This window comes from Balearica regulorum, chromosome 12 (genome assembly GCF_011004875.1).
Source record: "Balearica regulorum gibbericeps isolate bBalReg1 chromosome 12, bBalReg1.pri, whole genome shotgun sequence".
Taxonomy (NCBI): Eukaryota; Metazoa; Chordata; class Aves; order Gruiformes; family Gruidae; genus Balearica; species Balearica regulorum.
The window spans coordinates 13446599-13471676 of NC_046195.1; the positions used below are offsets into that span (position 1 = coordinate 13446599).

General features: G+C 36.3%; 2 protein-coding genes across 2 annotated transcripts in view; one reads left to right on the forward strand and one right to left on the reverse strand.

Moving 5' to 3' along the window:
• Positions 1-1964: 1964 nt before the first annotated feature.
• Positions 1965-13668, reverse strand: SAXO2 (stabilizer of axonemal microtubules 2). The gene is made up of 4 exons (XM_075764072.1): positions 13472-13668; positions 7216-7395; positions 5805-6007; positions 1965-4282 (listed from the first exon to the last, which is right to left on the reverse strand). Exons 1-4 carry the CDS (start codon positions 13510-13512, stop codon positions 3300-3302), a joined length of 1407 nt encoding a protein of 468 aa, XP_075620187.1. The 5' UTR covers positions 13513-13668; the 3' UTR covers positions 1965-3299.
• The window catches only part of EFL1 (elongation factor like GTPase 1), a 77200-nt gene continuing 65738 nt past the window's right edge, over positions 13617-25078 (forward strand). Inside the window, exons 1-11 of the mRNA XM_075764068.1 lie at positions 13617-13693; positions 14314-14416; positions 15106-15173; positions 15370-15454; positions 16849-16982; positions 17591-17728; positions 18590-18804; positions 21151-21274; positions 22168-22244; positions 22385-22521; positions 23348-23470. Of these exons, the coding sequence (XP_075620183.1) occupies positions 14326-14416; positions 15106-15173; positions 15370-15454; positions 16849-16982; positions 17591-17728; positions 18590-18804; positions 21151-21274; positions 22168-22244; positions 22385-22521; positions 23348-23470 (1192 nt within the window). The 5' untranslated portion in view covers positions 13617-13693; positions 14314-14325. The remainder of the gene's footprint in view (positions 13694-14313; positions 14417-15105; positions 15174-15369; positions 15455-16848; positions 16983-17590; positions 17729-18589; positions 18805-21150; positions 21275-22167; positions 22245-22384; positions 22522-23347; positions 23471-25078) is intronic.

Below are 25078 nucleotides of genomic sequence, written 5' to 3' on the forward strand. Positions count from 1 at the left end.
CACTGATTACCCTGAGATTTTTTTTATTACTGTGATTTTCATGGTAGCTATGCTTTCATTCCAAGTTATTTTATCAACCTACAACATCCATAGTTCTGGGATTTTTTCAAAGCTAAGATTACTTCTTATTTTTGACAGCTTATCAGACAGATTCTCAATTTCATTAGTCTGCTTTGCACTGCTGTTAAGAGGCAACATAGATGTAACCTGACTAAAAAAGTGGTGAACAGAATTTGCCAAAATCCAAATAAACCAGCTCAGACTCATTGAAATCTAGATTCAGGATTCTGTAAAAAGGTGGAATAAAGTTACATTTCTTTGCCAGGCCTTCATGTACTGCACCAAGCAGAGTTCTTTTAGACCCAATAGAACAGCTCTAATAGGTGATGCAAATAGCTATGCGAAAAAAACTTGTTTCAAAATATCCAGTATGTGTAATAGGCTTTAGAAGGAAGAGTCTCAAATAATATGAACAAGAAAAGCTTTAAATTTTATTTAATTGAAAATAAATGTCTAGCAATGAAATGGTGGTGTTTCAGAGTTATCCTAGATGATAACATTGGCAAGGACGCATGGGTCTATTTAATTTTCCTTTTGTGTCACCAATGGATTCTTTCTGTACAGTCTTTAAAAAAAAAAAAAAATTCCATATAGCACAGTGCACAAAAAGCACTTTTAGAATAGCAATTGAATCCATGAGTAACTTTTCCGCTTTTACATCTTGGTTTAGTGTGACATCATACAATGCTTTTTTAATGGGTCTTATTTTGAGAAATATTAGTTTTCCAGCCTGATGTTCATTTTGTCTGCATTTCAGTAATATGCTGCTTATGAAAAAGTTGACCTCAAGTATTGAATACTGTCTGAAGGTTTATAATATCATTTGATGGTTTTCCAGGAAGCACAATCAGTAGGGTGTGGCTCTTTCAACCGTAATGTAATAAAGGCTTCTCTCTTTCTCTGTTAAACTTAGGGGAAAACATCAAGGGCAAAATGAAAGGGAATATGCCCCCTCCCCCCTAAAAAAAACTCTTCAAACACATCTACAGAGGAACTGTTAAATGTATCTGAATATACCCTCCACTTCCTCTCAAAAATGTTTGCATTGCACTGGTAGGTGGCAGCAAATGACTTTCCATAACTTAACAGGGGGAAAGAGTGACTTAAGAACAAAAAACACAGCTGTGAAAATTACAAAAAGCATCTGGGCTTGCTCACAGACCTGGAGGAGAAGCCATTTTCAGCAGAACACGCAGGCACACGTAACTTCATGGATTCAGATTGCATTTCCAAGTGAGTTTTCTTTCTCCCAAGAAAAGAGACCTGGAGGATATTAGAAGCTTCTGAAAACTTCTCAAGAGGCACCAAGATTGTGTATAGGATATGGACTTGGGTAGGTGTAATTGTGTGAAGATTTGACTTTGTTTCCTCAGTTGTGGCCGAAGAATGACTCAAGTTTCATAAAGAAAAGGGTGTTTGTAGTTTGTTTCCTTCTGTGGTACAGAAGGATGACAATGAATTGGACTGTTTCCTGTCGTGCTTTTAGGATATCACATCTTTACATTGCCCTTGTTCATGCCCAATCCATCACATGTCTTTACCACCTGGGGACATGAATAATCTTCAGAGAGAAAAGTTGAATTGAATTGCTGTTTCATTAACAGAGTAAGTCATATTACAAAAACAGTACAAAGACAAAAATTACCTAAAAGTAACTGATGCTGTAGTAATGTCTGGAGCTCTCTCATGCAATGCTTTTAGGCACAGCTAATATCTTCAGTTCAGCTTTGTTCCTTGCATATGATCCAGTTCTTGCTTTCAACATGTTTCCATCATTGATCTTAGTCCTTTTATTGATGATTTATGAAGTATTAGCACATAATTCTTCAGAACCCAAATGACTGCCCCATACCAATGCATACAAAATATGCCATAGTGGAAAAAATCATACTGCAGTACTGTGATAGAACATGATAATACTGTTAATCATGAAACTGTTTATTGGGACTTGTTTAAATCATGAACATAATAGGACTGAAATCAGTTCATCTAGATTTCCCAAAATCAGGTAAAGATATATAGAGGAAATAGTAAATATCTCATACAGAAGCATAATCAGTGCATGTACAATTTCTATAAAAATTTTGTTTTCTGTGTATTTGTAACAAGTAATTCTTTGAAGAGCAGACTGAAGCCAGGCTGTCTAGCGATTTCTGCATCTTGGCTGGTATTTCTTTTTTTAACTGAGTTTACACTATTTTCTGTTATCTCTACATACACCTTTTCAGCTTTCTGCCATTTTCCCCCTCAGACTACCTCTGCAGTGAACTTTGGCAGTGATAACAGACTGTTTAGCTTTAAAAATCAGATAGGATCAAAATCTGTGGTGGATGGATGTTAACTTATTGAGCCCGGTGCTCTCTGCAACCTCACCATCTACCTTAGAAACTCGAAAAACAATCATCTGTGAAATTGCTTCGTGAAATTTGATTGAACTTGCACACTGGGTTTAAAAATTATTGAGGTGGGGAGGACACACACTTAGTGTGTCAATGGGTCCAAATCTTTGCATCAGCATTGTTTCCCTTGGAAGTAAGGCTGAAAAAGCACTATCAGGAAAACTAGGAAACAGAGTCTAATGACCTGCTTTTTATGTCTGAGTGATTTGAAGTATGTGTACAGAAAAAAAGCATGGTTTCTTCTTGTTAATTGCTATCAGAAATTACAGTGTGACCTTTATACTCTCCTCAGAACTGAATGAAGGAAAAGTAATGATGACTAAAGCTAAAACAAGTTTTTTAGAAATGTCTAGATGTCATGGGATGCTATTTGGGCAGCAAAATGTAAAGAAAAAAATCTTATCAGATTACTGAAAGTACTGATGAGATGAAAAACTAGACTGATGAGCTAATTATTTAGATCACTATAACATTATTTGCTTACTATGAAAAATGTTATTATCAAAAGATACTTGCTATTTCACAAATACAATCATTTGATTTGCAGAAAATCTGAAAGAATTAAACATACAATACATATGCTTGAGATGGAGAATGCATGATAAAAAAAGAATAGATTCCATGTAAGATGCATTATTTCTACAAAAATTGGCAAATCATTATTATTAGTTTTGTAATAAACGTCTGGTTTTGCTTTGATTTTCTTCCAGCTATTAGTTTAAATGCTTTTAAAATCAGAATTTGCATTATTTAATTTGCTTTCCGTATTATTTAAAGAAAAAATGAGCAAGTAGGATTCCAATTATTTCACCAGGATGCTTGAAATACTGCATTTAAGTATTATGACACAACAGCCACTTCCTTTGGAATAGCATTACTATTTGACTCAGAAAATTCTGGAGTAAACTGACGGAAGAATTTGTGACCATGAGAATCTGTGTTTACATAGACATAACCTGGAGGAGATGGATAATTTGCTGGGCAAATCTCTTGTTTCTTTGGAGTATATTCTGTGCGATACATAGTTTCATCTTGAAAAGGAGCTGAATTAGGAACTACAGCATGTACAGGTTTGAAACTTTGAGCTGGAATGATCTGATGTGGTATGTAATGAGATTTGAAAGTAGTTAAATCATAAAATTTTCCTGTAGGTTTTGGAATTTCCTGTTGTTTCTTAGTAATCTCTTGCCGACAGCTGCCCCAAGCTTTAAAGTCTTCCTTTGTAGTAGTATTCCCTTGAAAAGGGGCATTGGTTCTTCTTCCATTAGAAACCGGTCTTATGGGGACAGCAGGAGAAATCTCATGCTTAACATAATCAAGGTGGCTTATGGAGTTAAAATCCATGTTGCCTGTGCGTGGAATGTACTCTCTTGTTCTGCGGACCTCAGGCAAGGAGACCAACCATGGCTGAAAACGATCCTGGAATTCAGTGACTCCATTAAAATGAGCATTGGATCCAACTTTTGCATTTTCAGGCTTGCAGCTTTTTGCAAGTTGTCCAGGTAGCCCTTTAAAATCACTCCGGTGGGTTGTGAGATCTTCAAAGGGTTGGTTGCTTGGCTTGTACTCTTCTGTTGATCTTATGAATTTTGGTTCCAGTTGATGAGCAACATAAGAAGTGCGATGGCTAGTAGTACTATCGAAAGGCACGTCTGAAAACTTGGCTACACAAGGAGGTTTAAAACTTTGTCTGGGATTCAGTTCCCTAGGAACAAAGTCATCTTGAAACGTAGTAGAATTTCCAAACTTCACTGTAAGTGGATGGTATATATGCTCCACCTTACTAGTTTCCCTTCTTTGAACTTCCCATGACCTATAGTCATCTTTAAGGCAAAAACAAAACTTCACCATACAAGTGTTATTACTTAAGACCATTCCTTTAAAATTAAACCAAATTCTCCTGGTATTAAATCTTGCAAAACAAAGAAAATGGAAGCAAGGAAGAATGATAATGTTATCTGCGTGTTTGTGTACATATTCAGTGTGCATTCTATACAGAAAATAGCCATATACAGGTTTTATATACAATATCTTTATGCAAATATACAAGACAAAGGAAATGTATAGGTCAATGGGTCATGTTCACTACTGTTGGGAGAATTCTCTCTCTCAATTTCCATATCAACATTAGATCATCTTAAAGCTTGTTGGGATTTTTTTTCTTTGCTTCTGGGATTTTTTTACTAACAGACTGCTCTGTTATAGTTACAAAACTTACTGTCTGGTCTAAACTTCTTCACGGGAGTTGAAATCAATTTGTTGTCTTGCAATCACAGTACTTCAGCTTCAGTGTTTTTTCACTCTTTGAACCTTACTCCCTGTTGAACTGCTAGCATACATTTTAAATGAAGCAGTTGCATGCTTAGTTGTATGCTGAGACTAGGCTAAATTATTCATTATTTGCCAGCTTACGACTTACATGTAGGCTAAATAGAAATATTTAAATTTCCTTATAAATTATTTACAATTAATAAATATAAAGTATTTATATAAATGTATTTCTATCTAACATAGGCCTAAGCTTAAAGAAGCTAGTGAAATAACTGGATTTTTAAGAGCCTTTTTTCCCAAAATTTTATCCTTCCAACTCCTGCTGTCACTGCACACTCTCCTCTGCTCATTTTGCACCAAGCATTCTAACTTCCTGTTTTAGTAGCCATATCTGATTCTCGTTATTTCAACTCTCTTTTGGATACCATTGGCCTTCATAATCAGAAACATCTTGATTTTCATCACTCTAGTAGATCATATAATTTATTTCTATTTACTTTTAACTGGGGCTACAACGCAATACATGTAATAAATTCAGTAACACATTTTATGTATACAAATTTCTATTTGTATAAAGTATACCAAGGTCGCTTGCCAAAATGAATTAAAAGGGGATTTAATGCCTTTGTGCTGAACCATTGTAATAGAATAATTTGTGTCAAAACAGATCATTACTAGGTTGATATGCAAGTTATACAGTATACAAGAAAGAAATCTAAAATCAACTTTTGACCTACTCTGTGGAAAAACATGTGTTACATGAGCTAAAACTATCTGAAAGATATATTGGCACTTCAATTACAACCAACTTTTGCCTGAGATAGCCTAACCAAGTGTATGTTAGAATTTCTCTCCTTCTAGCCAAGAAAACCTTAGAGAAGGCTTTTTGTTTAGAACCAATAAATGTTACCTCTAAACAACCAGAGTGCTGAACATCTTAAGGGATTATCACCTGCTTTCTATTATGTCTTACTCTCTGGTCCAAACTAAGAAATCCAGTTTCTAATATAGATAATTCAGAATACTACCTTCATCTTGGTTATTTCTCTTTCTAAAGGCGGCATATATTATTACCTTGATAGGTTGGTATGGTATCCAATTTTCCTCCTGTAGTGTGTTTTCTCTCTAGAGGTCTTACTAATGTCACTGGTTGTACTTTATGAGCATTATAATCTTTCTGGTATGTGGTTCCCAGTTCTATCTTTCCCATCTTTGGTTTATATTCTTCTTGTACCTGAAAAGGTCGCTTCACAATATCATACGGTAAATAATCAGATCTGAATTGGAGAAAAAGGAAACAGTTGTTAAAAAACTTTTTTTTTTTCTGATGGATTCACTTTTGTCATCTTTCCATTATATGGAAAAGCAATGACTTATAATATTTACTCTGAAAAATCAATCTGATGCTGTATGTTAGAAGGATAGCAAGGAGGAAAGAAAATCATAGTACATAAATCTAGGGTCTCTGATGCATGACACAGCCTTTATTCAAAGGTAGGTGGTGAAGCAAATTTTTCAACGCTCCGAGTCTCATTGCCAGTTTAAAAATATTCTTTAAAATGTCTGAGAGTAGAAAAAGTTGATGTAATTTTACAAAGAAATGATCCAGAAAGCAACAGCAGAGATTGAACTACTACAAGTGGAAGCATTTACTAATTGCATGAGGAGAATGGAATATAACCAGAAACAGCATTTCACCTTTTTTATATGGGCACATTATATTAAAAGGGTGTATATTACATATGTAGGTGTTTAAACAGTATATGCAGTACACAATCTATCTCGCAGAAGAGCATTTGGCCTTTCTATGTATGTCCCTTCTGTTTTTTCATAAAAAAATAAAGAAATCTCACCTGTTGCCCCTATAGCTTCAAAGAAAAACAATAATGGAAAAAGTAAATGTTTATGCTCCAGTCGCATTATTAATGAGTGATGTCTTTTTCTAACTCTTTGAAAGATGCTCTTTAATTTTGTAAGCTTAGTGTCAGAGTCTTTGCAGTGACAGGACAAACCTACTGAACCCTTTTACAGTTGGTTTGCTTCAAACTCCTAAGAATTTAGAACTGTCTAAATAAAAAAAAATTCCTTTTTCTTTTTCTTAAGGTTTCATTTCCCCACTATCTTAGATTCCACACATGTACTACAGAAAGTTCCCCAGCTTGCCAGTTTTTTCAGGCTTGATAAGACCTAGATTTCCAAAACAGGCTGAAAACAGGACAAAAATTTAGATTATTTTGACAGGTTAAAGGATGTTGTAAAGAATGCAAATTTTTTTGTATGCATGCTTCACTACTTTTTATGACCTTTTTGTGGTAACTGTATTTCTACATTCAAAGTTTATACTTTTAAATATACTAAAAGTGTAAAGGATACAATGATTGCATTTTGAAAATGATTGCAATACAATGTTCAGTCCCCCCTTAAATGAGAAAGCATGAGAAACTTTATAGAGTAATTGTAAAACACATTGCTTCAAAATGTTTACTTAAATGTTGTAATTCCTTCCATTTTCCCACGATGCACTTGGTACTCTTGTTTCGGCTTAAGGCTCCGGGGAGGAGAGATGTTGCTATACTTGGGATATTTTTCCACATACTCTGTTGTGAGGCACGGCTGTTGTCCATTATCATAAATCCTTGTGGGTTTATGAGGGCAGCGATGGCGCCTGGGTGAAACACATCAGATGAGATCATTTTGAATAGTTTCATTTAAGGGGAAAACCCATACCCTATCTACTGGGAGTGAATAACAAATGGGGAAGATGGAACAATGTCAGGAGCTTTTGCTTAAAACCTTTTCTGAGTGATAAAACCACAAAATATTGTGCTGATGGCACAGATCCCAGAGCACAGTATACCAATACAGTAATAAACAGTATCAGTATGCAAGTTAGTCCTCAGTACAGAATACAAAGGATGGATAGAGTTGATCTCAATCCTCTAAATGATGCTACTGCCAAGACGCACTTTCCTCTCTTTTTTTAATTTTTAAAGATATTACTAGTCGTCTTTGTAAAAATAACTAACTATGCTTCATTTCTCCTCTCATGTTGTCTCTTTTTCACTGTTTTCCCTCATTGCTTGTCTTTTTATTTCTGTGCATCTGCTCACCTATTTTCACCACAACTCTTGGTTAACCCTTTTTGATTAAAATTTTAGTAGTGTGAAATCTCATCTTCACTTCTAATGCTCTGCAGGCCATTTCTGACTTTTCAATTCTTTTTTTCCCAAGGACTGACGAAATCCTCTATCAAAACCCTATGTTTGTTTAGAAGTAATGACATCTGTTTTTCTTAATAGGTTTTATTTCAACTACACCTGCTTGTCATTGATGCCTATTTTAATGACACCATTGTGTTAAAAGGTGTAAAGACAAACATCATGACTTAATTTATTATTTATACCTTGTTGTTTTGTGTAAATTATGCATGAAATAAAAATGTACGCATTTTCTATATTGCTTTGAAAATCTTTTCACAATCATTCTAATTTACATAACGCACTTACATCTCTCCAGTAGCTTGTTTCAAGCACAGTTTCAAAATATTATACTGACTGACTCATGGTTATTATTTAATCTCTCCTTTAAGGAGATATATAATGAAATATGTTTCGCCTACTTGTGGCTGGCAACTTGCAATACTGGTTCAGATATAAGCAAAGGGAAATAACAAGAAATAGTTTTTTAAATAAATGAGTCTTGTAAAATTCTGTACATGAAAAGCAAAAATAACAAAAGAACAAGAAGGGTAGAATTGTACAGGTCTTACTGGGTACAAATAAATTCAAGTTTCAGGAAACTAGATACCCAAGCAATAGTTCAAAGGTCTGTAGAGAAATTTAGCTAGCACTGAATACCAAAAAGGAAAAAAAAATAAGTTAAAGCAAGGTAAAATAGAATACAGGAACAGACACAAAGGACTCCTGCTGGGAAAAGTAAAGTGAAAAAAACACTAAAAGAAGCTATCTGGAACTGGAGATCCCTGAAGCTGGTATTAGTTTGAGCTGCCAGACTTTGCCAGCTCAGTAGCTCAATAAATGAGAAATGAAGTAGCCCTGTCTAAGACGACAGATCCTTTCAAAGCCTCAGGTGCTTTCTCCTTTTCAATCAAGTCAACCGATAGTCAAGTAACAATTGAAAGACCTATCCAGAACAGAGCAGGGAAAGGAAAAAGGAAGAAGAGGGAAAGAACAGGAAAGGTAGGAAAACAAGGAGGTGAGTGTATGCTATTTCTCAGCACGGTGTTTGCCTGCCACTACATTTTTCATGAAATTCAGTTACCACCTTCGTAATATTTTTGTCAGTTAACATAAACAGCATATGCTGTCTCATGTAGCATCTCAAAGTAACAGCTATGCAGAAACTAAAACCATTGAATGTATGTTTTGAAAACTAGTTGAAATATAGGGTATCAAATTATAATGTTCTTCAGATATTTTAGGCATAAAATTCAAAGGAGTTTGAAACAAACAATATTCATCTACAAAAACTTCATTTTGACAATCTTCAGTTTGCAATAAGCTGGTCCAAAAGACCAATCACCAAAAAACCCACCTTCTTTCTTTTGGTATCAGCAGTCTTTAAAGACTTAACTGTCACTAGTTTCTAGGCAATATTGTCAGTATATCCCCCGTGTTGCTGAATGGTCATGCTACAAACAGAACTAGATACTAGAAAAATAATCACTTGCGAAGTAGGCCTGTAGCTCTTGGCAGATTCAACACAAAGGTGAAAGTAATCTAATATATCTCTCCAAGGAAACACATTGTTTTAATGGCATTAGAATTCATTGCTGAATCAAAAATGTCCTTGATCCCAGTCATTTCTAGCATGGGAAATAATTCTGAACAGCCACTAACTATGCATAAAATTACTTGGATTCAGATGAGACTGTTCAGGAAGATCCTACATTCTACTCTGTGCTGTGGAAGAAGTTTCAGTGGGCCTAAAATTAAATGTAAAATTACCTTAATATCAATGTGAATTTGACTTGGAGAAGAGATTAGCAGTTTTTCAGTTAACCGATAAATCTACTTTTGTTTGTTGTCCAACTGCTAAACCAAAAGTTTTCATTTAGATAATAATTTTATAAAACTGATTACATAGGGCATCACAGCTCTTTAGAGAGACGCTGCTAAGAACCATCAGAGAAGACAGATTACAGCTCTGATAAGTGAAATATATTGCTTACGATTTGGCCAAAACTCCTTGAGTCACTGATTATTTTAAACTTGTAGCTATCTTAAGTTCAACCCCAGAGATACTGATGACTCAAATGAATTTGGTGAGAATATGCCTTCCTCCATGACTGACTGATGCCTACTTTGATGGATTATTATTCTTCCCCTTCTTTGAGGGACACTAGCTATCTTGTGGCTTGCATAAGGTCTGAACAGAATCTCAGCTAAATAAAACTGACAGTATATGGGCTCTCTAGTGCCAAATGCTGTTGCTCTGATTATTTTAACAGAATGATGTTAAATTTCACTTATTTAGGATCTGGCATACTTACAGTTGTTTTTTTATACAATGCTAGCAAGACTCTTGAAATTTTCCCACAAAGGATTTTTCTCCCAGACAACTAGACTAATAATGAGAAAAGTTTAATGTTTATCATCATAAAAAACCCTATTTAAAAACAAACAAACAAACAAAACCCATAACTCAAAAGTTTTTATTTTTTAACTGCCAGTGCACATGCTATGGTCTGAAAGACAGAAATTATGTACAGATGCTACTTTCCTAGTGTTGACAGGAGACCTGGTAGTTTTAATTGGGTTTAGCATGTATTTACATGTGGTTGGTATGAAGGCTTAAATATCCCACATGTTACAGAAATCTCCCTCTTTCCTTTTAACTTACATTTATTCAGGAATCTAGATTTTTTTATGATAATGATAACAAAATTGCAATAAATGGGGAAAGGCTGACAGGTTGAGAAGAAGATAAAGCAGTAATTTATTTTTATCTCTCAAAACTAAACTTCTATGTTTTTCTATGGTGTGATTATCTTTTATAGTAGACAAATACTATTCTTGAGTGCAGAGAGTTCATCTAACTCAGAGGCTTCATTCTTCCTTTGGAAGCCAGATCTAACATCCTGTATTTACCGCTAGACATTTCTATTGAGCCGGTGATCTGAAGCCTGACTGTACTTGCTAGGCAAGGGGTAGCTTTCTCTTGTATTAAGTTTACACATTTGGAACCTGTGGGAAATAAGAAAATAAAAATATTTCCTTCTCTTTATGGCTAAATCCTAAGTAAGACTATCTTATACGTTCTCCACATTAAAAACATACCATTTCTAAAATAAGAAATGGATCTGGAGTATCTTAGGAAACAATACAGGATCCAGCCATTACTCCAGACAGCGCAGCTTGGAGAACATTTTTGTGGCTTCTTAAAAAAACACTCCAACCAACCTTACATCTCTACCACAGGAGCTTGAAAATGATCACCATACTGCCTTGGCAGCATCTTATGTTACTGCAAAAGTCTTAAAGTCGTAAGCTCAAGAGACTAGAAATTATGTCAGTTAAAAATGGAAAAGTCCCCAGCATTGGACCTATTTTGCAAATTGATCTTTGAGCACACCGCACTGGGTATGCTTCCAGTGGTTTTTGGCATTACAATTATTTGTTGATTTTGACAAAGAACACCTAATAGGCACAAAAAGTGATTCGGTCTAATAAGACGGGATCTATTAAAAATATTCTTTAAAATCTTGTAACAATTATTTGATTAAGAGTGCAAGGTTGCAACCCCTAAGTACGAACACTAGCACTCAGATATGAGCCTTTAATGAGTGGATTGTGTACGTCACAATGCAAAAAAAAGTAATTCAGGAATTTTGGAGGCTCTTCTCACTTTTCTGTAGCAAGAATAAAGTTCTGTCTTACTGAATTTCCTCCCCTGTATTTGTAATATTTTTCCAAGTGTTTTTTTCTTCTGTGAACAGTTAAGAAAGATTGTTTCCTTCTATTTTATTATTTAAAAGTAAACTGTAACTATATCTCCACAAAATTTTCTGCAAATAGCTAAATGATAACGTCTACAAAATATTAGATTTTTTTTTTTTTGCTTTGAAATCTCTATTTTGAAATGTGTATGCATTGCAATATCCAGGTTACACTGCCAAGCAACCAGTCTTCCCCTAAAAACAGAAACTACAGCTACACTGAAGCAAACACAATGTGCTGCCTAAACCAATAATGGCTTAAGATTTTACTGACTGTAAAAACTTCAGTGCTGTTTATTTTAAACCATGAGTTTTGTGCATGCTTTATTCAGTTATTCATATTATTAAACTGGGTTTTTGAATTGAGATAATTTTCAGTTGAGTTGGACCTCATTTTGTGCTGTCAGATTGTTTTTTCTCATTATCTTTATACTTGAGCCTGAGCCAGATTTGTTATATCATCATGAAAACAATGTGTTCCAACTCTTCGTTAATCTAGGACTTTTGAAACAAATTTATGGGGTAAACTACACCCAGTCTTAGCCAAAGAATATAAGAAGCTTTACACACTGCCTGTCCCTCATCTCCATCTACAGATGAAAACCAAAAAAAAGTGGCTGATGAACAGACAGATCCCATACAGATACACATAAGCTATACATACCTTGAAATGAAACCTGTAGATCATGGTGCACTTTGCAGCCGTAGGGGTGGCCCTGTACTTACAATAGGTAACGATCACACTCTTGTAATCTTATGATGACTCTCCTGGTATGTAGTTGTTAATTTATTTATTTTTTTTATATTAAAGACATAATCTTTGAATCCTAGGATGAAAATCCTGGGATGATTATTTTTCTTTGGGTTTTTTTTGGGGGGGGGTTGGTTTGATTTTTTTTGTTTAAGTAAACAGAGAAGAAATTAAAAATGTTAACAACACTGACTCCTATAAACATATATCTGAATTTTGCAAAGTTTAAATCCCTTATGATGTTGGGAAACCTGGGTTGTGTATGTTTTTACCTATGGCATTGATAATATTGCTTATAGACCTGTAATAGTAATTCTAAACAAAAGCGTTGCCTGCTGTACCCTTTTATGCCAGCCACCCTGGGCCAAAGAGGCTATAGTACAATGATGAACTGTATGTCTCCATATGGGATCACTGAATGTAAAGAAATAGTCAGGCTTCCCTTCGCAGTGCAGAGTATTACTGGAAGTGATGTTAGAAAGGCAGATATGTTAAATCTGTTTTAAAGGCTGTAGTGCTTACACAGGTTTCTGTCACAGCTGATTTAGCCGGAACTCTTCTGAGGGTTCCTGGGGGCGGTCCTTCAGTGAGAGTTGGCTTTGCTTTATGGAAAAGCCTGATACTGAGGTTTTGTCTAGCTGGCTTTGAAAGACTCCCCTTTCTTTTCTGTTTTAATGCATTTAAGATCTGCCTTTCCCCCCACCTGATGTAAACATGAACATATTCGTATTTACTGAGAAGATCCCTTTTAGAAAAAAGGGAATCCAGAAACTGTTGAAAGGAGAACGTCGAAAGGCAGTTGCTGCCTTCCCACTGCTAAAAATACCAGCCGCGACAGGCGCGGGGGTCCCCGCGCAGCCCGGGGTGGCTGAGGAGGGGGCACACGACGAGGGGTGTTTCTGTGGGGTGGCGCCGGGAGGGCGCGAAGCGCTGAGGGGGAGCGCCCGCTATCCCCCTGCAGGGACACCCTCCCAGGGACCCGAAGCCTCCCCCCGCTCCCCGAAGACGGCGGCGACCGGCGGGGCTGCTTACCCGCAGGTACAAATCTCACACAGACACCGAGGCGGCTTCATGCTCCCTGCGGCCGCCTCCGCCTCTCCGCCGGGGGTAACTAAGGAAGCGCTCCGTCGCGTGGCAACGGCGGCGTTCTCGCGGTGAAGGGCCTCCGCCGGCTTCCGTCCGGCGTCACGCACCGGGGGAGGAACGGGCGCGAGCTTCCGGGTACGGGCGGCGCGACGCCGGGAGTGAGCGAAGGTGGGGTGTTCCCCTCCCCCATCTCGTGAGGGGCCGTTTGGCGGCGGGGGGGGGGGGGTCGGGACGCGCGGGACCGGCCTCGCGCGCGCACAGGGCCGGGCGGCGTACCCCCTCCTTTCCCGCCTCATCCCCTCAGCCCCGGCCCTGAGGGCACCCCTCACCCCTCGCCGCGGTCCCCTTCCGGGGCACCGGTCCCTGGGGCGGCTGTGCGCAACGGAAGCGTCGGAGGGCCGGGAGCAGCCTCGGGGGAGCGCTGGGACGGACGGGACGGGAAGGCGGGACGGGGAGGGCAGGGCAGCCTCCGCGTTGGCGCGGCCTGAGCATAAAGCGTGCGGTTGTGCCTCTCCGGGGCGCCTTCGGGTGTGTGCTTAACGAAAAACTGACTAAACCCCCCAAATTCCTGATTCTTGTTAAACAGAGAAACGTGCCCCGTGATTTGTAAGTTTCTGGGCTCCGAGGTGTAGTAGTACAGATGGTGGCTGTGGAACGTGACGCACTCCATGTGTCAGACGAGGTTTCCCTGATGAGTAACTCGTCACAACTTACATAACTAAAAAAGAAAATAAATTAAAAAAGCTGTTTCTTAAGTTGCCTCTTAAAATGCTTTCCTCCGTTCCCAGACTTAGTGAACCATGGTCCTCACAAGTGTGGAAAAGATGGTTGGCCTCCAGAAGAAGACTTCTGGAATCAGGAACATCTGTATATTAGCCCATGTGGATCATGGTAAGGCAGGTGGTTGTCACTGGCAAACACCCTGTGAGGAAAACTTGTGTGTGTGTTAGTTTGAATGATGGTGAGATATTTTGGTTGCTGTTTTAAAGCAGTAGGTTTGCACGGATTTAGGTTTAAGCTGTCTTAATTCTGATTCTGAGAAGTAATTTTGCTTTATGTGCATTTCTTTTGCCTGATGCAGCTTATCTTTTAGAACTTAAGAGAGCATTACACTAGAATAATCTGGAATACTTGGAACCGAATGTTTTCTACTTTTGTGATGCTGAATGTTAGCATGAATTAAATATATGCATGTGTGAGGTAGGCTGTTATATTTCTATGTTTACTTAATAGAAGAGGTTTGTTATATAGGTGGAAATAATAAATACTCGTGTTAGGATACAAATCTTTTGCCTAGTTGTGTGATATATTGAGGTTCTGATGTATGGTTTGTTATTTCAGCTGCTTTTCTGGTCGTGACAGGTAAGGTTGCATCTGCTCTTCAAGAATAAATTAGTTTGTACCTAACAGGTGAAGCTATCTGATCTATTTTTTTTAAAGTTAGCTTGTACTTTTATGGCATTTTAAAGACTTTCTTAATGTTGGTATCTCAGAACACTGTTGTCAGCATTCATAATATTGTCGCATCTTTTTCTATTGTCTGTATGAATTTAAACTAAGTAATTTATTTTTCTTTTCAGGCAAAACTACTCTAGCTGATTGTCTAATATCTAGCAATGGAATAATCTCAAGCCGCTTGGCAGGAAAGGTAGAGTTATACTGTCATTTTTAACAGAATTCTGGTCGGTATGTGCTGGGATTATAAATCAGTGATGATTAAGGAAATTCCACTCCCAGTCTTGCTAAACCTCATTTTCTCGCAGTCATAGTCTTTGGCAGTTGATAAGTAACTTGTGAAGATAATTCAACAGATTTATCACCTCCTTTTTTGTTTTTGTACTCAGCTGAGATATCTAGACAGTAGAGAAGATGAACAGGTCCGAGGAATAACAATGAAATCTAGTGCAATTTCATTGCACTTTGTGAAAGGTAAGCCATTGATGCTGGCAAGTATAAACTTTAATATATTCTTTGTTAATTTTCCCTGTCTCTTCATTGTTGCTGTTGAGATTTTTTGTGTTTCTCAGTGTTAGGTCATGTTTCTGCGAAGACTTCAATGTGTATTCAACTGTTAACCAAAATAATCAAGTTCTACCTCGGGGTTAGGAAAACCAACTTCAATTGTATCTGTGACTGGGGGCAATTGTAGTTGCTTTTATCTTTTTATTTTACATCTCAATCTTTATATTTTGATCTTAAGTCTTGAAATAACGTCACTGAAAGGCAAGATCTTTCAAAAAAGAACGAATTTTTGAATTATTTTATAGAATTTTATCTTTACAAGACTTCTGTGTCAAGGTGCCTGTTACACTCTGCTATGAATTGTTCAGAGGGTTTTTTATAGTGTAGTTACAGTCTCATCTTTGTTGATACTTGATGTTCCTCACCAGTCTTATCCGCAGCTAGGTGAATGAAAAACATGAAATACATTACTAACAGTCTTGTGCAGAAAAAAGAGTAACAGAAAGATTGCATCAACAGAAAAGCCACCATTAGTTTTTTCTTTTTGGTTACAACCGATTATAAAAAAGAGTTGAAATCAACGAGCTTCTAGCTAAGTATTGTAAACTGTGGCTGGTTTATTTGGACTCTGAAATGACCTTGCTTTTAATGGTTAGAACCTTTTATGTCTGTTGTTTTTCTGTTGTATTGAAATTTAGACTCCAGTACAGCTTCTTAAACAGGAAAGTTGTTTGATCTTATTTTGATTATGGCTGATGATAAATGCAGTGAGTTCATCAAAAGTTGACTAGAGTCTCTGCTAAGCAGAATTTGTTTGGGGAGTAGTGTAGAAAATATTGAAAACTTCTCCTGTATTGATATATTGAAGATATTTTAGTAATATGGAGTTAAAAGTGTGTTCTAAAAAAATCACAATGTTGAAATGAGACATTTTATCAATAATGTAGGGTTTATTTTTATGATAGTCTATCATGATTCATCTTTAAAATGCACACTGTAATGCAGTTGATTTGTGGTTTAACTAATGATCTATTTCTAATGTTACTACAAGCTTTTTCAGGGTTAGAGTTTTTCTTTTTGTGTGGTTGGCTGATGTGTTTTTGTTTTTAGTTTTCCAAAGGTAGTTGGGCGTTGAAAGATGAAGATTGGCATTAAGAGTGAAATTAAAACCAATTAGGTACAAGCCACTAGATGTTATGCGGCTGGCACTCTTCCTGTCCTCTTGGAGTTTTTCTTAAGTGTAATGGTTACTGCAGATTTGATACTTAGAAATTAATAGTAGCTTAAGCAGTATAACCAGGTGTCTGAAAGAAATATTTTTGGAAGCTGTTCTGAAATACTGGTTTATTGTTTGATCCTAGGTGATCAGGAGTATCTGATTAATTTAATAGACTCCCCAGGGCACGTGGATTTTTCTTCAGAAGTATCTACTGCTGTTCGACTCTGTGATGGTTGCATCATAGTGGTGGATGCTGTTGAAGGAGTCTGTCCACAGGTGAAATAAAGTATATTAGAGAAGACAGAGAAAGCAAAGTCTTAACTGTATTCTGTAGAAATAAAAGATCAACTGGTTTAAGAAGTTTTGCAAACCTTCTAATAAATTACAATGTACTTGTGGTGTGAAAGAGGGTACTTGGTTTCATAGCTGTGCTCTAAGAACTGAGCAATGCTGAGGAGTGGGTGTAGTGATATAGGATTGAAACATTGAGTATCCAATTTTTCAGGTAATCAAATATTTGCATAGAAAAGAAATAAGTGTCTTAAGGGAGATAATTTAACATCTTTATATGTGTTTTTTTGGTATTGAAAGTGAAAAAATACACAAAATAACATTGAGATTGCTTTTTTTTGTGGCTTGCTTTTATAAAGAGGGGTTATTTTGTGTGGGCATTTTTGCTATGAAATTCTGCTATCGTGCAGAATTCTGTAGTAACTAACACTGTACTCTGGGAGTCAAATTTCTGGTTTGAACGTCAGCCTGTCCTTTGTTATAGGTTTAATTAAATTTTAGAATTATATTGTCATTTTCTTTATCATTCCACCTCTTTTGTGATATCAAGCTTTCTGTAATGGATTTTTTAAAAACTATTTCCTTCTTAATAGACTCAAGCAGTTCTACGGCAAGCATGGCTAGAAAATATACGTCCAGTATTGGTGATTAATAAAATCGATCGCTTGATTGTGGAACTCAAGCTCACCCCTCAGGAAGCATACTTGCACCTTAAGAATATCTTAGAACAGGTATTCATGTTATAGTGTCATGTTCACACAGTAGACTTTGAGGTTCTTTTTCTTCCCCCTTTTCTCCATTTTTTTAATTGAGAGAGACTGTAATTTTCACTGCCTTATAGATGGAATAAGTTTAGTACAGCAGAACTGCAGGTTTTTTTACTTTGTGGGATCAAGCACTATTTTTAACATTGGGATACATTTTATTTCTAGTTGGTTTTGAGGTTCATTCAGAATGCCTGTGATAGAGAAAAGAGTATTAAATGTCTCTTGACAGGTCATCAGGAAGAGTCTTCATTTTTAGAAGTAATATGCTGAATGTTTTGTACTTCCTGTTAAATTGCTTAAACTTCTTTGAGGGTAGACAAATAATGCTTCTGATATGGGTGAATTTATGCAGGGATAAAGTTAATTCATCTTTTAAGTTGTAAGTTAAGCTACCTTCAAACTTTTTTTTTTTCCGCTCAGAGCTCACTTTCAAACACTTATCTACCTGGTTTCCCTTTGCCCTCCTCTGTTGTTTGTTGGCAGTAACAAGTTCATATTTCACCATTTCTCGTTCTGAGAAACAAAATGTATTACACATGGTATTCTATATCTGATTCAATTCTGATGTCGCTGACTTTGACTTGGAAAGTACAAGGTGTTTAAGTCAAAATGTTAGTTTCATCAAACTCCTGCTGTCTTCAAATGGGCAGGATTAGATACACAAGGTCTGTGGTTTAAATTGCAAAATGAATCACAGGCATGCTATCTTGTTAAAAAAAAAAATAAATCTTTTGTATTTTGGAGGGTGGAAGGAATTGCATTTTAATTGCAAGGGTTGTGAAAGAGTGAACAAATCTTAGGGTGTTTTTACATATCCTTCTGTAGATCAATGCTGTCACTGGAGTACTCTTTACCTCTAAAGTCTTAGAAGAAAGAGCTGAGAAAGAAACAGAAAATGAAAGTATTTCAGACGCTGCACCAGGAGATCAAATTTATGACTGGAGTGCTGGATTGGAAGATACTGATGATTCACATCTTTATTTTTCACCAGACCATGGAAATGTGGTGTTTGCCAGTGCAATTGATGGCTGGGGTTTTGGGTAAGTCTGGGATTTAGTTACTGACTTTTTTTAATTGATTACTGCAGTTAATTTTAAAGTATTTTCATTTGTTTCCTATTTCTAAAGATAGTTTTTATATTTTTCTGTGATATGCAACTGTATATAGTCAGTTCTAACATATTATTTACACTGGACAGCTGAAAATACTACCAGCTTTGTCATCGATGTGACAGGGACCCCTGTTTTACTTATACAGCAGCTGCTGAGCTCACTGTGTGTCCAGCCTCGCCTGGTAAACTTAGTATTTTATTAATTGCTGACATTTGATAGGCTGTAATAGACTAGGCCAAAAACTGTGGCAGTACAGTTACCTAATATCTTTATATTTCTGTTTCAGCAGTTGCTAAAAAGCATTGCAGAGATGTTCAAGTAAACGTCAGAATTTCGGGAGAGAACAAATTTAGGAAATACTCTGGGTTACTGTATTTGAGTTTGTGATCAGTTCTGCTTTTCAACCCTGTTCCTGGTAGTTAGTTTCAAAGAGCAGCAGGCTATTGTAAAGTTTACAGGTGTTCTGATTGCTTACCACAAGGTGGAGTTGTTGTCTTCATCATGAAAATATAATTAAAAAGATGCACTCAGTAATACGGTGCATGTCTTTAATATGGCAAAACCTTTAAAAAAACCTCAGCTCCAGGATTTTTAAGTCAAAGTCAAGCTCTTAAATAAGGTTCCTTTCATAGGTTGTAGTCTAACACAAACATTTCTTAACACAGCAGAGGAAAGGGAAAATAAAATGGATTATTTCAGCTTAATTATCTGCCATGAATAATAATAGTTTCTGAAAAATCAAAGTGTAAGTGGTAATTGAAAAAAAATCTTTGAATTCTGACATGTTGGAATATTCTTTAGTCTGAAAGAGATATTTTTACAGAGGATGTGTGTGAGGGGAAACCTTTTCATTTCTGAAGGCTAGCGAGGGTTATCTGATACCTTTGGTGATCCACACGTTAACATGCATCTTATCTGAAGTCCTCCATTCCCATATGGTGCCCACAGTCACTCTTCTGTTTTATGGTATGCAGGGAAACAGTATTTTGATTTCTGTAGGCTTTAGCTTTCCTGACTTGTAACTTTTCATTGAAATTCCATGGAAAAAAATGGGTTGTGGTAGTACACCGTTGTTATACAGAGTATTTGGGATGCAAGTGTTCCAAACTTGTTCAAATTTGGAGTCACAATATGAATGCTTGCTTCAGCAAATGTTGAAATTATTTAGAGCTATCTGCTATTTTTGTCCTGTATGGAAAAAGATTGGGCAATTTGCAGCTTACATTTGTTTTGGATACTGACAAAGCCTGTGGAAAGGAATAAATGAAAACAAAAAGCTAAGTTTTTGGTTTGGTAAGTTCAGAGGTGGCCTGGGTTTAGTATTAGTATTCTAAGTATGCTGTCAGGGAATGTTAAGCATTAAGAAAAATGTTTCTTAAAGAAAATGATACAGTGGAGTACTTTTTTATGATAAGTAGAACTATAAGCTCAAAAGCAATTTAGAAGCTGTTTCTTTAGCTCAAGCTACTTGATAGCTCAAGCTACTAGTAAATCATCAGCTATTAAGATTTTATGGGTTACAGAACTACATTGTGATATAAGCCTGTGGTCATAAACACCCTATGATCACCTTTGTAAATGAGAAGCCAGCATGTTGTTCTTAAATGGTAGGTGAACAGAACAGTTATTTTTGTAAAAGTGACCTCTTTAGGTCATAACCAGCCTGCTTTTATTAACTCATGGGGACCACTGGACAACACAGTTGGCTTTATAACACAATTTTGGCATTACAGTTTTGATACTATTTTTTGGGGTTTCTTCATTATTAAAGCAGTGATTCAAAAATTAAGAAATGCCCTAAGTGGTTTATTTAAAAAATAATTACCACCACATGCTGGCTCAAGTGTGGCTCAAAAGAATACTTGATTTTTAACTTGTACCATTCTGGTCACAGACCATGATTAACTGTGTTGTGGGATGTCTTTCATAGTTTAAGAGTCATCACATAAATATTTAGAACTCTTGTATTATGCATTTTAGTTTTTCCTGGAGGTTAGTATGCAAATATTTGTTTCAAATAAACAAATTCAACCCTGAAACTGACTTGAAACAAAACAAAAACATACAAATAGTAACATTTTTGAGCTGTTATGACTAAATATTTTTGTAGGTGTGAGTGTTAAACAATGTGAGCTAAAGTGAAGGCAATTGGAAAAATGAGAGTAAAACAAGGATTTGAGATTTGTGTGTGATTTTCATGTAAGCTGTCTGTTGCTGATAAGCACATGGAAACGGCATTACACATTTATCAAGATGCACTTTGTTTCTTTTCAGTATTGAGCATTTTGCCAAACTGTACAGCCAAAAGATTGGAATCAAGCCTGCAGTACTTCTGAAGACTTTATGGGGAGATTATTATCTAAATACAAAAGCAAAGAAGATAATGAAAGGTGATCAGGTAGGGAGATTGTCAGAAATATGACCTGGTTTTTATTTTGTTTGAGGTTTTTTTATTCTGTTCCTCATAGTGTATTCTGAAAATTGACCTCAGTACATTTTTACTCAACATCAGTGGAAGTATAAAGTCACTTGGATACCCTTGCATCAGTCCTTGGAGAAGATAACATTCCAAAATTGACCATTCAGAAGCTTTATGGAGGAGATCTCATCTAACAGTGCTCACAGTTGCTGTTAAATGTCTCTTTTCACAAAATAAGGGACATTGCAGCTTCAAGGATTCAGCATAGAGTGAAACACACAAGATGAATGGAAGGCTAATGGTGTAGAAACCAGAGCAGCAAGTGGGTCTCTGTCTTATTTGAAGAGTCCCTCAACAGCTAAGGGTTTAGGATATTCATGTTTAGCTTGGAATTTAGAAAATCTTTTATGCCTTAGTGAGATCCCATTTAATGCTATACCAAACCCTGGCCTAAAAACTACACTTCTGTTGCATTAAGCGTTTCCACCACTAAGAGTTAAGAGGGGAGAAGGGCTTTTCCCTATTTTCATTTAATGATGATTTTTTTGTGTTTTCATAGGTGAGGATTAATAGTTATAAAAAGGGTGATAACCAGGCTCAAGGTAGACACATTCCGTATTTATCAGGCTCTTTTTCTGAAATCGAAACCCCTATCCTTCAGCTTTAAAGTTCATGTTTATTTTGTGCCTTGTACCATTCTTATAAGACAGACTGTTGAAGTAGTGATCTTGTGTAGAAATAGGTAACTGTCTTGATTTTGAATATAGGTTTTACATGCTCTTTATGAAAATGGTCACTTAAAAGTACAGTCTTAACCCTATTGTAAAAGTGAGGAATTGCTGGTAATTAGCTGTATGTTTATGTTTTACCAGTCAAAAGGAAAGAAACCTTTGTTTGTGCAGTTGGTGCTGGACAACATTTGGAGTCTGTATGAAGCTGTTATGAAAAGGTGAGAAGATCTATGACGTTTTCCTGGAATCTCTTTCCATGTGCTATGGTGATTTTTGAAATACTCAAACAAGGAATATTGTAGATGCTTGTTATATATTGCTGCTGTGGTTTTTTATCTGTTTATTATTTTCCTTACAGAGACAAAGAAAAAATTGAAAAGATAGTCACCTCTTTGGGATTGAAAATTGGTGCACGGGAGTCACGGCATGCAGACCCTAAAGTTCATCTTAATGCCATTTGTAGCCAGTGGCTTCCAATATCTGATGCAGTCCTCTGTATCCTTAAGGGAGATACTTCTTTGTGTTCTATTGGCAGTTCTCAGACTTCAAAGAGTGCTCATATATTTCAGTGTGTGATTTGGTATGATTTGTTCTTTTTTTGTTGTTTTTTTTTCACATGTGCCTATGCTAGCTGGACCTATTGTCTCACTGGTAATATTAATTTCCATATCTACAAGTAGCCTTACATTTCTATGAATGTCGTGCTTTTGCTCACACCCTTTTTTATGAAAATAAGTTATGAAACTTTAGGAATTTTAACAATACACTTTCATTATGTAGTTTTATATACAATTGTTTGTGTTTTTCCTGAAGGATTAGCCAATCTCCTTTTTATAGTGTATCTTAGCTCTTGTGTCCATGAGCTTCTGTAAGTATGTGGAGTTACGTTTTAGGCATATGCATTCTTAATCCAAGATCAGCCTTTGCTGTTTGTCTGCTGTATAGACCATCTTCTCATCATTTGTAATGTAATACACATTATATTATAGTAGGTATGCACAAATTATTGATGTATAAATATTAATTCTAAATTCTTGCCCCGTTGTGCTATTCTTAGTTTCCCAGTTGCACATAGGGTGAGTCACCCCTACTTAACTATCCATTCTGCCTTTGGATAAATGCCAGAAATAGTTGCTGACTTGAGAGGGAGCTGTATGCACTGGAACAAACAGAGCTGGATTTTAGCTATCTGTTGTGGCTGGCGGTTAGTGCATGAGGTTGATTTAAAGAAACAAATGTTGAAGCATTTGTCTTCCTTTTTATTTGCATTCAGTAAGGAAATATAAATATGTAAATACCTATCCTTAGCAATGTGTTTTAGCCATGGTATGTAATAAACTTCCCAGTCCTCTTGACATCACTGCGGAGAGAGTGGAAAAGCTGATGTGTGTTGGAGCTAGAACATTTGATTCTTTGCCACCTGAAACTCAGGAACTCAAAAGTGGTGAGTAGGTGTTCTCCCATTAACACGAAGATTGTTTCTATCTTGGTGGTTTTGTTTGTCTTTGGATCATACAATGGGTAGTAATCTCTACTTAGATTTATAATTATATTTTACTTGTAGTAGTTTTGATGATGTTTGTCAGTGACATGTCATAGTATTATGTCTTATTTCTATGGTCATACATTTTTCTTCAGTCTCGTATATTCATGGGTTTTAGGCAATTCAAGCTGCAGGTGTTGCAAAGTCTAAGACACGAAACTGGGCATTTGGAAGGATATGAGGTTAATATTTGGTTGCGGTTTTAAACAGGAGAATTGAGAATTGAATATTTTACCAACTTCTATATTAAACCCATGAATTTTTAGCCAGTAGGGTTTGAATTTGGATTTCATTTTTACAAGTATGTTGATTAACTGGGCCCAGTTTTTGGTAATTTAAACAAACAAACAGAAAAATTCTGCTGAATTTCTTGCTAAGTAGTTTGCTTACTGATAAGTTAGTAAGATGTAGCTCAGCTGTTAATACAAACATTAAGTATTTCTTCGACATTTCCATAGCTCAAGGTGTAACTTGATTTCTTCATTATTTCATAATATTCCAGAATGATAAAAGGCTAGCAAATAAGACCAAGAGCCAAAAGGCTTCCAAGGCAACAAATGTTTTTTTCTTACCCAGAGTGTTAAATGAAGATATGAAATCCTGATATTTTGAAGTTAAAGTTTTCCCATTGACTTCATTGAGATCATGATTTCATGACCAGTTCTGACAGAGTTTCCAGCTTTAACTAAGAGTTCCTCCTCAAAATGGGTTTAGAAGTATATTCAGTATATTGTGTTGAACATTGGGATATCTATGTGCAAAAGTAAGCAAGAGAAGTTTGATAATCACCAAGTCCTGTGCTCTAAAATTGTGATAGGGACTGGAAGGACTACGTTCAATGGTTTAACGTTCCCGTAGGCAGTAAAAGAGCTATGTATAGGCAAGTAATGAGGTATACAGGGTGTGGGAGGGCTCGTAAGATGCTCGTATTCCTTCACGATCTTTGACTTACATGAACACAGCTTATGTTTACAAATACGTTCTTCATAAAAATTTTGGTGCCTTGGAAAGGAGAACTTCTGCTGAGGTTTTTTTCCTGAAAGACAGATGAAAACTGCTGAACTAAGTATTTAGCAGAATGGAAAATCAAAGTTGAAATTGATAATATGGATGTAATGCTCAGTTGTGAGCAAAGCTCGTTATTTCTCCACGTATATGTGGTGATCTCCTCTAAGGGGTAGGAAGCTCTGTATAAATCAAGTGATGTTTTTCCTCCACATTTGGTAGTCTGAAAAAGAATGTTCCCAAATGATCTTTTCAGATAGGTTTGTAGGGGATAAATAGGCCTTATACATATGATTTTGTTGTTCTGCCAACATTCTTTCTAACTGAACAGAATATAACAGAATACCATTTTGTCGTAAGGTAGTAAATGTTCTCTGATATTTCAAGAGGTAGTTTAGTAAAAATTACAAGAAAATACTATGCTTAAGCTTGTAACAGTTAAAAACATTTCTTAAGTTTGTATGTGTAGTGAAAGGTGTTTATAGAACAATGTTTTGAAGAGAG